This window comes from Canis aureus, chromosome 12 (assembly GCF_053574225.1).
Source record: "Canis aureus isolate CA01 chromosome 12, VMU_Caureus_v.1.0, whole genome shotgun sequence".
Taxonomy (NCBI): domain Eukaryota; kingdom Metazoa; phylum Chordata; class Mammalia; order Carnivora; family Canidae; genus Canis; species Canis aureus.
Genome location: NC_135622.1, coordinates 33,658,503 through 33,675,730, shown reverse-complemented (window position 1 = coordinate 33,675,730; position 17,228 = coordinate 33,658,503). Strand labels below are relative to the sequence as shown.

At 38.5% G+C, this 17,228-nt stretch overlaps 1 protein-coding gene across 12 annotated transcripts in view; it reads right to left on the bottom strand.

Moving 5' to 3' along the window:
• CDKL4 (cyclin dependent kinase like 4) overlaps window positions 1-17,228 on the bottom strand; it is an 82,189-nt gene that overhangs the window by 47,105 nt on the left and 17,856 nt on the right. For 11 of the 12 annotated variants that reach the window (XM_077843538.1, XM_077843533.1, XM_077843536.1 and 8 more), the window contains 2 exons: window positions 14,882-15,105; window positions 11,456-11,577 (listed from right to left, as the gene is read on the bottom strand). In XM_077843538.1, the coding sequence (XP_077699664.1) occupies window positions 11,456-11,577; window positions 14,882-15,049 (290 nt within the window). In that variant the 5' untranslated portion in view covers window positions 15,050-15,105. Of the gene's footprint in view, window positions 1-11,455; window positions 11,578-11,795; window positions 11,931-14,881; window positions 15,106-17,228 lie in introns of those variants that run through there. The other variant, XM_077843543.1, reaches the window with a different exon arrangement.

Genomic DNA, 17,228 nt, shown 5'->3' with positions numbered 1-17,228 from the left:
CTCATTATATGGATGTGTCATAATTTACTTACTTAGTTCCCACTGGTGAGCAATTAGGTTGACTCAGTTTTATTCCTAGAAACATTTCAATGAATATCCATAATCATTCATCTTATTACAGTTGTGCAATTATCTTTTTAGGGTGAGTTCCAGAAATGGGATTTCCAGAACCAATGGAGGGCACATTTTACATTTTGATCCTGCAGGTATGACCTTCAGGTAATCTGAAATGACCTTCAGGTAATCTGAAACCTGGTTTTGCAGGAAGGAAGGCATACTTGAAGACTGGCTTCCAGCAGTTTGGTGGTAAACACATTCAAGTAGGTGCTGTAGTTGTGTAACAGTTTCTCATACCTGGTAAGCATGCAGGTACGCAGCCAGGGCCAGCCAGGGAGCACACACGTCCCCTGAGAAGGGGAGGCTGGGTGCTTCTTGTCCCTGCAGAATCCTGGAAGTACTGGAAGGTATTTTCCCCTGCAGAACTGGGGATCTGGGCAACTTACATTCTGCCTGGGAGTAGTCTACTTTGTCTAACCATCTCTATAAATTATAGCCATTACATTCCCTTTAACTTTCTGTTAGTATCTTTCCATTCATCACTGTCCCATGATGTGCCTTCAGTTACAGACTGCCAAGCTACCTTGTCTAAAAAAGCTTATGCCCATTTACACGCCCACCAAACATCTGTGCATTAAAGTCCCTGTTTCCTCATTGTCTTGCCAACATCCGGTTTTGCCGATGTCATGTTTGCCAAACTGTGGTTAAAATAAAAAGATAGCTCATTTTGGTTTTCTTTTGCATTTCACTATTGGTGACTTTTGTTTTCACATGTTTATTGGACATTACGTTTCTTCTTTTGTGTACATTCTGCTCATGGCCTTTGTGTCTTTTTTGGCTATTTGTTTACTTATTTAAAAACTGATTCAGGGGATCCCTGGGTGGCTCAGCGGTTTGGCGCCTGCCTTTGGCCCAGGGCGCGATCCTGGAGACCCAGGATCGAATCCCACATCGGGCTCCCGGTGCATGGAGCCTGCTTCTCCCTCTGCCTGTGTCTCTGCCTCTCTCTCTCTCTCTATCATAAATAAATAAAAATTAAAAAAAAAAAGATCCTAACGCTAAAAAATAAAATAAAGTAAAAAAATAAAAAAAATAAAAACTGATTCATGAAGACTTGATGATATATATATACCGGATTCTGCATATATGCTGCAATATCCATGTGTTGTTTGTTTTTCAACCCTGTTCATGGGGATGAGGCTGCTGTTTACAGGTTTGAAAATCTGAAACACAAGATGTCTTTTGAAGATTTTTTTTTAAAGATTTTATTTATTTATTCCTGAGAGACACAAGAGAGAAGCAGAGACATAGACAGAGGAAGAAGCAGGCTCTTCACAGGGAGCCTGATGTGGGACTCAATTCCTGGACCAGGATCATGCCCTGAGCCAAAGGCAGACGCTCAACTGCTGAGCCACCCAGGTGTCCCTGAAGAACTTTTTAATTAAAATATTTTAAATTAGATGTGTTTGGAATATCTAATATTCCAAATATCCCCATCACTTGGCCTTAATGTTTTATCACATTTGGAAATTTAAATCATATGTTTAGATCAGTTTTTAAAAACTAAACTCATCCTGTAGGTGTAGCTGGTCTTACAGAGGAGTGGGATGGCCTATGTATGACATAGGCATGGCATTAGCTAGAAGACCTCACCAGGAGGAGCTGCAGTACATGCTGAGAAACAGCAACAAGTACATGGAGGTATTTTTCGCAGGGCAGTTTTCTGATTTCAGGTCACAATTATGGCGGCACGTTCTTGATATCCATGGTCTGGTGGGAGCCCTTTGACTCCAGTTCTTCTGATTATTAAATATTACTAATTTTGAAAGCCCCTAGTTCTCAGTATTAAATCCCTTTCCACTGCAAGTATATAGGGCCATTTCTATTTCCTGTCTCTTATAAAAACAATCAAGCAATGTCGTCTCCAGCCTGGTTCTAGGCAAAGAGGGGAGAAAGATCAGGTTATGTCAAAATTCAGAGACAAAAAGAATAGTACAGCCATTTTGAACACTATGAGGCAAGGTTCAAATCCCAGCTGTGCTGTTTCCAAGTTTTATAACTCTGGGCAAGTTACTTGTGCCTGCAGTTTTCCTCATGTGTAAAAATGGAACAATGCCCCATGAGTTTATTGAGAAGACTATTCCTGGGCATCCGGGTGGCTCAGACGGTTACATATCTGCCTTCGGCTCAGGTCATGATCCCAGACTCCTGGGATCAAACCCCAGGGGGGAATCTGCTTCTCCCTTTCCCTGCTGCTCTCTCTGCTTGTGCGCTCTCTAATAAATAAAATCTGAAGAGGAAGAGGAGGAGGAAGAGGAAGGAGAGGAAGGAGAAGACGATGATGATGACTATCCTCTAAGAGTCTGGGTTTTTATCTCTCCATAGGTTTAGGAAATGAGGGTCTGGGATCAGGTGAGACCAGAGATAGGACTGAGACCCTGTACAAAGACAAGAAGAACTCCAAGAGAATAGCAGTAAGAAAGAACAGGGAGTATAGGAGAAACAGTTAGGAAGCCAGGGTGGTCAAAACATGAGTGAAGAAGTTGGTGAGGTTGGCAGGAGCCAAAGCACAGAGGGCCTTACAGATCTGGGTAAGTAGTTTGAATTTTATTCTAAGTCTAAGGGAAAGCCATTGAAAGGACTCAAGGTGGCAAGTGGCATAACATGGAGAATGGATTTCTAGGGTCAGAGTGGATACAGGAAGGTTGATTAGGTGGCAAATTTAATGATGCAGGTGAGATCTGGTGATTTGATTAGAGTGGTGGTGGTAGAGAGAAGGGAAATGGATTTCAGTCCTTGTGAGGGACTGTTAAGAGAAACATGCAGCCCAATTCATGTAGAAATGTAATGCTGGGCGGGATGTACGGACTGCAGGTCCGGGGGATCAAGTCCTGGAATTTGGAGATAGGGGCAAGTGTTCAAAGGCTGGTAGAACCAAGGTTTCTAGTGTTAATAACATGGAATCCAGCATGAACGAATGCCATAGGAAAGTCCTGGGTTCTTGCTGTGGAAGAAGAATGTTTGTTTTGTGGCATCTCATGGGAAGTGTCATGGTTCTGCTCTACACAGAACAGCTCAGATTTCGAGAAAGCAGGTTCCATCATAGGCACCACAACATATATTCAAAGTACCAGCTACAAACAAATACCATTGATCTTACAAAGAGAAGATAGTTATCAAAGAGAAGACAGATTCACACAGTGCTCATTCCAGAAAGATAGAGGATTGCAACATTATTCAGCCAAAGGCAGCATGTTTCAAAGTGTTTTGAAGTGAAATCAAACCTTCAGAAGTCAACTGACACTCAGTGTTCCCTTACCCTGGGTAAGTGCAGAAACAAATACTGCAAGGAATAGTGAAGGCCTGAGAGCAAAAACCAGACGTCCTTACTCAAGGTTGAAGAAGGGTGTCATGATTGGGAAATTCAGACTGGATTGCTCAGGGACTGCTCTCTTGGGTCACTGAGACGAATCCGAATGCTGACATCAGGACTCATCATCTTTGCTTTAATTTGTTATACAACTTCACATAGGAAAACCTGATTTCATTGTCACTACCCGAGTAACACTGCCACTTCGGTAACCTCCTCCTCATTGATTTCCTCCCATAGGCCCACAGATACTCCACTTTGGCCCCATTGGTTTCTGTGGTTCCCTGAACATGCCAGGCTTGTTCACACCTCCAGATCCTTGTGTTTATTGTTCGTTCTCCTCCCCTCCCTACGCATTCTCTAACCCCTCCCTGTGTTTTCTTTCAATTCAAGGACTTCGTCTTATTCACTGTTGTAGCCCTGCGGGTACCTAGAATGGTACCTGGTATCTAATAGGTACTTCACTAACCTTGTTTTACAGGCACTCTGGACATTTTATAAACCAGCACCCCATAATACATCCTTTTCATTTAAACTAGCTGGAGTGAATTCTGTTGTTGAATCCTGACTGGTTCAGAAGATGATACCAGAAGCGTTTGTGGGCAGGACACCAAGGCCTTGGGAATTGGGGACTGGCTATCTGATTTAATTGGGTCTAAAGGCGGGAGAACCTGAGTACCACTGGCAACTGGACTAGGTGGTAGATGGGCACCTAGAGACAAAACAATTGTTAAATCATCATCTGTGGTCATTTGGAATAAAATGCCCATTCAAGGCAAGCCTTTGGCGGACTGAATGTGACAGAACAACATGGGAAACATAAATAATAAAAGTGGAGCAGGTTGGCTTTTTCTAACTTCATGAGAAATTTTTAAGAAGGATAGGGTTAGGGCTTTAATATCTTTGTTCAAGACCCACTTAGGAAGCCAGGAGTTTCAATGCTTGCCCTAAAAGATCCCTTTATTAATTGTGTGTGTGTAGAACTCACTTCATGGACCTTTAGGGATAACATGAAATGACTGAAAAATCAAACCAAGGAGAATAATCCTGCAGGGTGTTAAGTGATGAGATAGATTTAACTTACATGAGGTTAATTAATTTCTCAATTAACTGAGAAAGAGCTATCTATATTTCAAGAATTGAAATGTGACACTCAGGTGTATTTATATAGCTAAGAGCACCCCAACTTCCCACCAAACATCCTGTCTCATGCAAACTGGTCCCCAAACTTGTATGATGAGGCTCGTTTTGCCTTGACAGAAACCCTCTAATGTTCTCACTTGAGGTAGCTGTGTTGCACGGGGATAACCATTCTTCTCAAGGCTCCTCTCCCCAATACTTCTCAAGGTCTCCAAACCTTATCTAAAGTCAGATTTCAGGATGTCCCATGGGGCCTATTACAAAGTCAAACAGAGGAAGAGGTTTATGCAGCCAAAAGAACTATAAGATGTTGCTAATTTCCAATGGGGAATGCCTATGAGAATGGATTTCATTGATGTAGGACCAGAGAGGAAGAATCATAATTTTATATTGGACTGATTATTATAATATGGACACACTTACTAGAGATTCTAGTTTCAACAGACTACCTGGAACAGCTAGGAATGAATCTAGCTGATTACTAAACTGGTTGATTAAAACCTGGCTAAATGGCTGCCTATGGCAATTGAAGTTGAATGCCAGAAATCATTAGTAAAATGAGGAGGAGGAGATCCAAAGATCTGAGGAGATAGAGTGTTGGAGAGGATTTTTCATACGCAACATGCTCATCTACCTCTCAACTGTGCCTCCTCAAGGTGTTTAATGGTAGTGCCAATCTATGCTCTTCTCCAAACGCATGGTATGGCTTTCAGTTTTCTATTTTGGTAAAGAAGCAGAAGGATACCAGCCAATTGTACCAGGCTCTTCCTACCACCATAGTTTTCATTCCTTGGATCAAAGCCAGCTGGCTTCCCACCACCTCCCCCTCTCCCTTCTTCTAGTGTATTCATTTCAACTATCCAGGTAGGAAATGGGAAAAAAATCCCAAGGATGGATCTGTGGACCTACTAGGACAACTGTGAGATGGATTTGAGTCAAGATTTCATTTATCACCAGACTTAATGCTTCCTGCTTTCCATCCCTCTAAACTGACTGCAGTGTCTTTCAAGGTCACTGGTCACTGGTTTTACCTCAGAGCCTTGTCCAGTAATTCCTGAAATATAGGGTATTTCTCTTTTCCCAGTATGCAACTGTCCTGGTAAATGGCTACAGACTACTTTAGGGCAGGCTAAGAGGAGAATTAATTACAGATGTGTGATGTTACTGCAGGGCCATTCCTCAAGGACAGCCATCTTCCCTTGAGTCACCAGGTACTGGTTCTGTGAACTGGTTATTGTGGTGACTCAAGTCAAGCCTCTCACCAGTTTTATAGAACAAACAGAACCTTAGCAGTCTGCCCTTTTATTTTGGTTTGAGAGACCCTATGGTCAATTAGGCCATTTTGATCAATCACCCTTGGCTCTGTTGCCTGTTACAATTCTGAAAATGAACAACTACTATTTGGCCACTGTCATCCAGGGATCTCATCATCCCCACTGAAATCAGGAAGCCATTTCAAAGAAAGGCTCTCCCTACACTTCATTATCTGGGACATGATGCTTGTGCAACCCTCACTGATGTATTTCTCGGTACTCATGATTCACAGTCAATTTTCTACCAAACCACACCCTGTCTTATGGGAATTTTTCTATGAACAGTTAAGTGAGAGAGAAATTCAAGCCTTTTATATGTCAATTATACATCAATAAAGCTAAAGTTAAAAAAAAAAAAAGAAACTGAAGAAGCCTGACTTACATATATACATAATGTGCTACTGTCAGCCAGAAGTGGAATGGACAGCTGTAGTTTTATAAACCCACTAGCTTTATAATACTATAATCACTTATAATTGTTCCTTTGCATTTCTGATTCCTCATTAGATCTTAATCTTCTTGAAGGCAGGATTATTCCATTAAACATAGTGCAATGGGAAGGAAAATCCTTCCTCTGGCAGGGACGCAATTTCTCTCACATAACCAATTAACTTGCCCATTGTACTTACTATAGAACACAGCAGGGTCTTAGAGAATGGGAATAGATTATTTTAAGTTTAATCAGGTGATGTCAGTTTCAGCTGCTGTACATACATGTAGTTTCTTTACTTGAGCAAATCCAGCCCAGTCTCAGTACCCAGTACTCAGCATGCAGCTATTGATCTAACAAGTGCTTTTTTTTCTATCCAAACAGAAGACACCAAAGGTTTTATCTGGCAGAGGAAGCAGTACATTTTCACCATCTTAGTGTTAAATCAGCTCTTCTTAATGACACGATTTAGTGCTTGGATCTCTTGGTCATCATCTAACCATCCCACAGCTCAGCCTACCTACCTGTCCACTATGTTGATTGCCTCATATCTGCACACCAGTTATTTATCCAAACTGTGAATTTACTCTATTAAACAATGGCTCAAATAGGATTGGTATGTGTGCAGTCTGGTTGTTTACCTGTTTCTATTCACTGGTTTTACACTCTCTTTGTTATTACTTAAGTAGGTTTTAAGAAGGGAGTGAAGATAGATGGATGTTTTAAATTAATCATTATTATGCAGAAGTACCCTGCGTTTCATAAAAAGAGTGGCAGGTTCTGCACTGTTCTCCTATGTAGATCCAAGTCTCAGGGTGGACCAAAAGCACATGTATGCACTAGCCCTGCTAAATACACTTATAAAACTTAAAAAGAGTGGAAAGTAGGTAGTTCAGAGATCCTTGTGAGGGTAGCTCAGTCGGAAGAGTGTGAGACTCCTGATCTCTCAGGGTCATGAGTTTGAGCCCCACATTGGGTATAAATTGGGTATAAATAAAACTTAAAAAAGAGAGAGTGCGAGAGAGATCCTTGTGGTTGCTAAATACACTGTATGAAAGATTACTTGACTATGTTTTGCTCCTTCTTGCTGTGCATTCCTCCCATGACTGTCCATCTGGCCAACTCTTCCCTTTGTAAAGTCTAAGGCTAAACACTTCCTTCTCTGCAGAAACTTCCCTGATTCCCCAGGACTGGCAGATGTTGCAGTTGTACCAACATTAACCCAATCAACATTGCCATTTGTTTTTTTTTTTTTTAATTTTTTAATTTTTTATTTTTATTTATGATAGAGAGAGAGAGAGGCAGAGACACAGGCAGAGGGAGAAGCAGGCTCCATGCACCGGGAGCCCGACGCGGGATTTGATCCCGGGTCTCCAGGATCGCGCCCTGGGCCAAAGGCAGGCGCCAAACCGCTGCGCCACCCAGGGATCCCCAACATTGCCATTTGTAACTGCTATTCTGGGTATATGTCTCTCGATTCAATTTTAAGCTTCTTGAGGGCAGGACTGAGCCACTATATCTTTGTATCCTCTGCACCAGCAGAAGTCCTCAATAAGTTATTTCTGAAGTGAATGAATAAAAGAATGGTGCACACTGAGGAAGCTGTTAAGTTTAATTAGATTTGAATTCTGCACTCAAAATACTTACAATCCAGTAAGAGAGAATGCACATAAAAACACATAAGGCAGGTAGGTACCAAGGACGTAACAGAGATAGAAATAAAACTCTGTGGCTATGCCAAGGAGGGAGGAATTCCACCCAGGTGGAGGAATTTCTGAGATGTTGAGAATATCTAGGATTTCCCATTTTATTTATTTTTTAAAGATTTTATTATCTACACCCAACCCCCATATCAAAAATCACATGCTCTACCAACTAAGCCAGCCAGGTGCCCCTAGGATTTCCCATTGCAAAGATGATGATAGAGAAAGGGAAAGTGGAATAAGTTAGAATATTCCAAGTTAAAGGAAGAGCATCAGCTAAGTCCCACAAGTAGGAAGGCTTATGGCGCATAGAGGAAAGAGAAAGATGTTTAGTTCAGTTAAACAGGTATGTGTATTGTATGTATGGTATGTTTATTTTTAGGGCCTTTTTTTTTTAAAAAAAAGACAGTCTTTGTCTTTTTTAAAAATTTTTTTAAAAGATTTTATTTATTTATTCATGAGAGAGAGAGAGAGGTAGAGGGAGAAGCAGGTTCCATGCAGGGAGCCCGACGTGGGACTCGATCTGGGTCTCGATCTGGGTCTCCAGGATCAGGCCCTGGGCTGAAGGTGGCGCAAAATCACTGAGCCACCCGGGCTGCCCCTGTTTTTAGGGCTTTGAACAATATATGAAGTTTACATTTCTAACTTTATGAAAATATATGTTAGTTTATAAATTAACTTGTAGGATGGTTAAACAATCTGTCCTCTAAGCCAATACAAAACCTATTTAGCTCATAATAAAGATGAATTAATTCATCATGTAAACTGTTTTTTAAAATAATTTTTATTTTAAAAGTAAAATTTGTGCATTCACTGGGATATTGGAACAATTCAAAATAAATTTCAATTACAATGGACATTCTATTTTCTAATCTCATTTTTTCCCACAGTATCATTTCATGAATATTTCCCCAGAACATGACTATTTTACAGCTTCCATTTTAATGGGCTGGATGCATCATGTTCCATTATATGGATGTAGCAAAGTGCAGTTAACCAAATCTTTACTATTAGAAAATTAAGTAAGTCCCAATTTTTTGTTGTTATAAATGTTGTTGTGTTGAACATTCTTATGTGTAATTTTGCAACTGATTATTTTATTATAAATTTCTCTAAATAGAATGTTTATCAAAGGATGAAAACCATTTAAAGGATTTTCATACATACTGCTAAATTTCCCTTCAATTATATACTCTCAGCAGCTGTGAATCAGAGTGACACATTCCTTGACTTTAACAATGCTAGGTATATTGGTTTTTCAAAATTCTTTGCTGATTTGATAGGCAAGAAATGGTACCTTATTTTAAATTTTTGATTTTTTTCTAATTAATTGGGAGAATAAACATGTTCTCCAAGGTGTGTTTGTCATTTTCCCCTCTGCTTTATGATTTACTTTTTCATGTAGGAATTGGATGTAAGTTCCATAAAAGTTAGGCAACTTTTTTTGTATGTTCTGTTTACTGCTATATCCTCTGTATCCAGCTGGAACAATAGTAGGATTTGACTCAAGTTTTTTTGGATGAATAGATTTTCGAAATGGGTGTTACTCTTTTAAAACATTTAATTTAATAAAATCTGCAAATGAAATTATATTAATTCTTCACCTGGCAAATAAATTTTTAGTTTTGTTTATGGTACTTTTTGTCAAAGGAAATCTCTAACTGATTTAGTATTTGGCAGTTAAGGTCCCCTTTCTTTTTTTAAAAAAAGATATTGATTTAGATAACTTGATTTTCAAGTTAAAAAAATCCCGTTGGCACTCTGATTAGATTTTTGTGCAATAAATAAATAAAGGAAGCAGTATCTTTGTAATAATGAATATTTCCATCCAGAAATATACGTTAACTTATTTTTTTATTTGTTTATTGTTTTAAAAGATTTTATTTATTTATTCATGAGAGACACAGAGAGAGGGGGCGGGCAGAAACACAGGCAGAGGGAGACACAGGCTCCATGCAGGGAGCCCAATATGGGACTCGATCCCAGGACTCCAGGATCATGCCCTGGGCCAAAGGCAGGCACCAAACCCCTGAGCCACCCAGGGAGCCCCAGAAATATATGTTAATTTAAATAAAATCATTTATGTACCTCACCTAAGTTTTGTAGTTGTCTTTACGTAGAGTCTGAAGAATTCTTTTTATCTTCTAAACTTTTTTGTTGTTGACATTTGAATGAGATGCTTCTCCACTAGATTTTCTAAAGTGCTGATTGGTACAAAAGCTGTTAATTTTTGTGTGTGGAATTTGGAGAGCTGTAGTCATTATACTGAATTCCACTGGTTGTAATGACTCTTAGGCAATTCTCTTAGAGTTTGTAGAATACTATCATCCAGACAAAAATGATTAATCTTGTCTCCAAAGTTATACATTCTATTTGTTTTTCTTATTACAATACATTGGCTAGAGCTCTTGGAATGTTACATTATACTGGTGACAACTGACTTCTTTGTTTCTCACTTTAATGGTGGTTCCTTTAGTATAAAATTAGCTGTTGATTTGAAGAGGGGTGTGTGTGTGTGCACACACATGTACACTAAGGAAGTATTTTAATCCTAGTTTGCTAAGGTTCCCCCCCGCCCAATAACTAGGAAAGGATGTTGAATTTATCAACTGCCTTTTCAAATTTTATCAACCCCACGTATTTTTTTGGTCCGTTGACCTACTAGTGAATTATATGAATTCTAATATTGAATCCTAATATTGAACCATGGTTCATTCCTTGAATTCATACAGACATTCCTCATTTTATTGCCCTCGGTTTTATTGTGCTTTGCTTTATTGCACTCCACAGACATTGTGTTTTTTACCAATTGACAGTTTACGGAAACCCCCTGTGAAGCAAGTTCATTGGCGCTATTTTTCCAATAGCCATCGTTGTGTCTGTGTTTGGTAATTCTTATAATATTTCAAACCTTTCCTTATTATTATATTTTATGGTGATCTGCAATTAGTGATTATGACTTGCTGAAAGTTCTGATGATGGTTAGCATTTTTAAAAGCAATATGATATTTTAAAGTTAAAGTATGTACAGTGTTTTTTAGACATAATGTTATCACACACTTAATAGACTACAATATAGTGTAAACATAACTTTTTAAACACACTCGGAAACCAACAAATTCATTTGACTCACTTTATTGCAATCTTTGCTTTATTGCAGTGGTCTGGAGCCAAATCTGCAATATCTCCAAGGTATAACCTCATACATAATAGCATCGGGATGCATTGTGATTTATATTTGCAGCCGATTTGTATTCCTAAATATTTTTACTCTAGGTTAGTATTTGTGTCCCTCTGAGCACATCCTAAGATGGGAAAGAGGTAGTCAACAGATGCATCTTGGTAGAAAGAGGAGTGTGTTTCAGATGTAAAATCTGCCACAGTTAGCCCAACATATAATGAAACTGAGTGGTCATAGAGTCTCAGTTTCCAGATTACTTACCCTTTTGGATTTCTTTCCAGCTCATTTAAAAGTGTGTGATCACAGTATTCAAATACTAAATGCATTTTCCTTTTTCTTCTGAAAACCTCAATGAGGTTCACAAGGTTTGGGTGTTTTAATTGCTGCAAAAGGAAATACAAAGTTCAATGATTTGTTTCTCTTGGTAGTTTCTCCCAGATCCCTTACAACTTAAACAATGCAAGGCCTTGCTTATCTTTCTCTTTGCATTTCTTGTGGATAATTTTATTATGGTTACTCACAAGAGAAAACTACTCTTAGTAAGAATCATAGACACTTAAGGTTGGGGAAAAAAGAAGACATTTTTCTTCTTCTAATGTACCTGTAACAGGTGGTAATTAAGCTGCTTGAATCTCTGGAGATAGCAAATGAAGTACACACATGAAATAAAGGTACCGATGCCATAAATACTTTATGGATTTTGTGAAAATTCTAAATATCCAAGTCATAAAGGAACCTGAATAAAAAATTGAGGAGGTAGAAGTATTGAATTAAAGGCTATAAAGATTATCAATCCCCATTTAGCTTGCAGAGTGCCGGAGATTTAAAACAAATGTCAGCTGGATTTAAGTGGTGTCTGGATTTTAGATCCCAACTTCCAAATCCGGCTAAACTACCTATTGTAGGAGTTCCCACAGTGTGTTTTTAATTTATCATCTATTCAGCTCTGTTCTTTGATTCTATTGCTTTCTCTTATGCTTAGATATTTTATGTGTTAAATTCTATCTCAAGCTAAAGCATTTCACAAGGCAGCCTCTGTTTAATGTTTTAAACCAGGGGAGAAATTCTATTATGGGTAAGATAACCCATCATAGAGTAACTGTATAATTTATCATCCAATCAGGGTAAAGAGTATAAGACAAGACTGTCCCAGGCAAACAGGCAGATACAGTCACTCTGCCTATATCTAGGGTGGCCACATAATTTAGCACACAAACCAGGATGCCTTTTTTTTTTTTCCAAAGATTTCATTTATTTACTCATGAGAGACACAGAGAGAAAAAGGCAGAGACACTGGCAGAGGGAGAAGCAGGCTCCATGCAAGAAGCCTCGATCCTGGGACTCCAGGATCATGCCCTGAGTGGAAGGCAGATGCTCAACCACTGAGCCACCCAGGTGTCCCAAACCAGGATGCTTTTGAAAGAAGGTGCTAATCAGACTGGACTCTGGGACAATAGCTATAAACAGGACATCTGGTCACTCCCATCTACATATAACTCATTTTCTCTATTGTTTTCCCTGTATATTAGATACATCACTTTTCAAACCTTACGCCACTTAGAAAGATATCTATATAGAGGGAGCACCATATTTTGCATATAGTGGGAGCTGCATAAATATTTTACAGGCCCAATAGAAACAGCATCCTCTACTTTAGTTTCTGTAAGCATGGTTTGAGGGGGGAAAAATCACTCTGCAACTATGTGCTCAATAGTTTGGGAAAAATGACTCCATCACATATTAAAAATATGTCCAGAGCACAAAATCGATTTGCCATTGCCTAAAGAGCAGAAAGGCAAAGAATGGATGGACAGGTCATACAGGTAAGCCAGCCACTTTGTGCTATGCTAAAAACCACAGAAGGGAAGAAAACAGTGTTTTTACCAGGAAAGTAAGGGATTTATAGATGCTAACCTGGTCAAATCTGTCTTTGGGCAGCTCAGCAATTTATATCCCTTTTGCAAATAAAATTAACTTAGCCCAGAAAAACAGTGACTTGTATAAATAAAACAGGTAATACGGAGGACAAAAATCAAATCACATTTAAATACTAGGAGGATGTGAGGAAGGTAAGATACATTTATTTTGGAAGGAATCTGTTCAGGGCATGCATGGGTGTAACACATCATATAGCTGGCAAGAGGTACATTAGAAGAATCATCGCCAGACAAGCTGAGGTGGAATCTTACTACTTTAAAAAAAAAAAAAGATTTTATTTACTTATTCATAAGAGACACACAGAGCGAGGCAGAGACATAGGCAGAGAGGCAGGCTTCTGCGGGGAGCCTGATGCAGGACTTGATCCCAGGACCCCAGGATCACACCCTGAGCTGAAGAGCTCAACCACTGAGCCACCCAGGGCCCCTCCGACTTACTTATGACCTTAAAGTCCATTCTTAAATTGGGGCATTGTGACCCAGGAGGTACTACCTGAGCTTAACCTTACTTGCAGACATGAGGCGGCTGCAGATGCTGGATAAAAAGCATTTACTTTTATGAGAAAACCACCCACGGCCGGTTCAGACACACCCTGTAGCTTATTAGCTCTGCGACAAAGCCGCCTGGCTAACCCGCGCCCTCTGCCGGCTGTGAGGTATCAGTGAACCAGTTTTTATGATGGGAAAATTCTGCATATATTAAATTATATTTTAAACTATTATTAGTTTGAGAAAACCTGCTGCAAATAATACTTGGAAGGACGGATAATGTGGTAATTGTTATCCTCCTCTAAAAACTGGTTTCTGGGATTTTCCTAAAAGAAAGATGGCACAGGTCAAAAGTAAGGAAATCACACTTTTATTACTCAAAGTGTGGTCTATAAATCAGCACCTACTGTGCCATCGGGGAGTTTGCTTGAAATGCTGAATCTCAGGCTGGCCATGGACCTTTGACTCAAAATCTTCATTTTAGCAGAGTCCCCTCGGGAATTCCAAAGCACATTAATGTTTGAGAAGTGCTGTCCTGTACCTCAGTTTCCTCTCTGATAAAATAAGGATGATGGATGAGAGGCATCCCTAAGGTCTTCTGTGCTTCTAACACCATAAGATTTCTAGGACTGGAAAATATTTACGTTGAAGACTTATCTTACATGTCAAATCCTATCAGAGTAAAAACAACTTTAGAGGTGCCTGGCTGGCTCAGTCTTAAAGCATGTGATTTGATCTCTGGGTCTGGAGTTCAAGCCCTACGTTGGGCATAGACCTTACTTAAAAAAAAAAAAAAAACCTAACAAAATCTTTGTGAAAAATATCTATATGGCTGGGGGAGATACTCAATATGCCTAAGACCTGGTGGAGTGAAGCACAGATGCCATATTGATGCCTACAGGGGCACTGGTACAGTCCTGGTGGGCTCCTGTGCCAGGAGGTGTTCTTTTAGCTGCTGGTTTGTGGGGAGAAGGGAGGTGGGCAGGTGGAGAAAGGCCAAGGTGGGGGAGGGGGAGGGTAAACACTGGGGTGAAGGGACTTAGGACATTGAATATTTACCAACCACAATGTAAGGACTTCAATATCAGAACTGCCAAAGTCCAAAGTAATAATCAATTTATTTTCCATAGTTGCTGATACCAAGAAATTTAAGTTCAATGAGAAAAAAATATCACTTTAAAATCCATTTGAATTGTAATTTTGGCATACACATTTCATCCAATACCATGATGTTATAGATATACAGAGAAAGTTAACGTACCTTCAACATACGTATTTCCCTTAGTGCTATTTTCTTAATAACAGGATCATCTTCAGATTCCACAAATTTTTTAATAGCTACCACTTGTCCTGAGGTTTTGTTTCTGCATTTGAATACAACCCCATAAGACCCTTCTCCAATCTTAGCTAATTTTTCGTACTTTTCCATTACAGTTGAAATGACTTATATTACTGTATTGATTGACTTGCAGCACAATGTTACACCTGGAAAATAAGATGACTCAGCTTAATCAAGTTATCAAGGACAACGTGCTCACAGTCTCTTACGTAAAACCGATTTACTTAGATCCCAAAATTTCTTTCCGTCATTTAATTTTAAATACACTTAAAAATACTGGAACATTATTTTGGTAATTCAGTTTAGTCATAATGCGGTTCTTCCAGCTACTAGAAAGATTTTATATATTTCTTATAATGGGTCTGCTTTTAGCTCAGTTGAATTAAAGAATTTGTGGAAAGGAACCGTATCCAGTCTACTTTCATTATCCTCAAGTAAATTATTAAAATATGATGCTGTAAAATCCAGCTGGTGGAACATTTCATACTCTTGAATACAGTGTTTATCTTTTCCTTCCTCACCTCTCTGACTAGGGGACTAGAAAGAATTGAGGAAGAGACAGGGTACAAAGTGCTATACTTCCACCTGGTGGAGAGAAGAAAGAGTAGATGCGGTTGCTGACCAAAGCAGCCATTAAAAACAGAAAATCTTTTCAGTGCATCATTTATTGCTCTTAGCTTTTATAATATGTACGAAGAAACAGATCCTTAAATTCTTAGCTCCCAAATAAAATAAAGAGCATGAAAAAGGAGACAGGTTTCTCTAATTTTTCAATGATGCTTTCTTTCATAGGGATTTCCATGGAAATATTTTTCTGTCCTCCATCACTCACTTCACTTGTGAATTTTGTGGTGACTGGATTACATGTTGAAGAAGGCCAACATTATTAAATAAATAAGTCTAGGATTAAAAATATATAGCTTTACATTTTTAATATAAACCACTTTATCAAGCAGAATCTTAATATAATCTAATAGTGATAATAATAGCACTTAAGTAATATTGTCCTATGAATGTTACATATAATTTTGCAACCATTCTATGAAGTAAGTGCTATTTCTAACCAATTATGTGGATGAGAAAACCAAGGGAAAGTGAAGCTAGGATGAAATTAGAACCCAGAAAGTCAGGTTCCAGATCACAATTTGAATCACTATGCTATACTGCCTCTCAGTTAATTCAAAAGAATGCACAGTCCAGGTCTTAGTATTAATAAACTGTCAAGTGAAATGCTGACCACTTTTACAAATTTCTCCTGGTTCAAATGAGTACTTTTTTTTTTTTACTTCACTAACATCTTTTTCATCATCCACAGAGTGTCTCAGTGGAGAAAGAAATCATCCACGCTCACTTGCCACCATAGAGATACACAACTGGGAAAAGTGTTTTACTTGGGTAAATGACTATTACTAAATGTTTTACAATGCTATATATATTTTTTATAGATTCTATTTTCTCTTATTAAAGGGAGAAAATGGAAGCAATATACACTTAATGCATGGAAAATTCATCAAAGATTATGTTTTGAAAACTCTGTAGGTTATACCATTTTGTTACATAAATATTATTATCTTAAATGTATTTAGATACAAGCATGCATACATTTGTTCTTCAGGCTAGTTACAGGTGATAGGAAAGAAAATAGAAACTAGGAATTTGCTTTAGAAAGTTATTGGTGTAAATCTCTGTGGATTTATGAATTCAACCTGCTTGATAAGTCCCATGTTACCGGCATAAACTATGAATATGCCAAAAAGCTTAATTATGATATTTAAGTCTTTGTATTATTTTATTTCTCTCTAGGTAGATGATTTGATCTACTGATCTATGATTTTCTGTTTTTGCAAATGGCTTAATAATGATTGAGTTCTCAGACTAATACTTAGATCTCTCAGTTACATCAACCAAACTTCTGAATTCAATAAAATAAAGCACCAGAAAATAGTAAAAATATTATTTTATCTGGTAACCTCTCAATAGTAGCTGTTTTCTAAAGCCCTTATATGTTCATGGAAGATGAGTCTGAGCATGCAGAGAGGACTCAGACCAACGCAGAAATTCCTCAAAGGCATTTATGGTTCTAATTCCAGCTTACTAGGACTCTACTGGAGTGTGAAGAAGCAGTAATTCTTAATATCTTAACTGAGGTACAGACCAATTATATGTTTGATGACTATCTCTACACAAATAGAATCATCTCAAAATCGGTTTGTTTTAAATAAAATGCCTTCTTTCTTATTCTCTACACTTACCCAAAGTTCCCAACCCT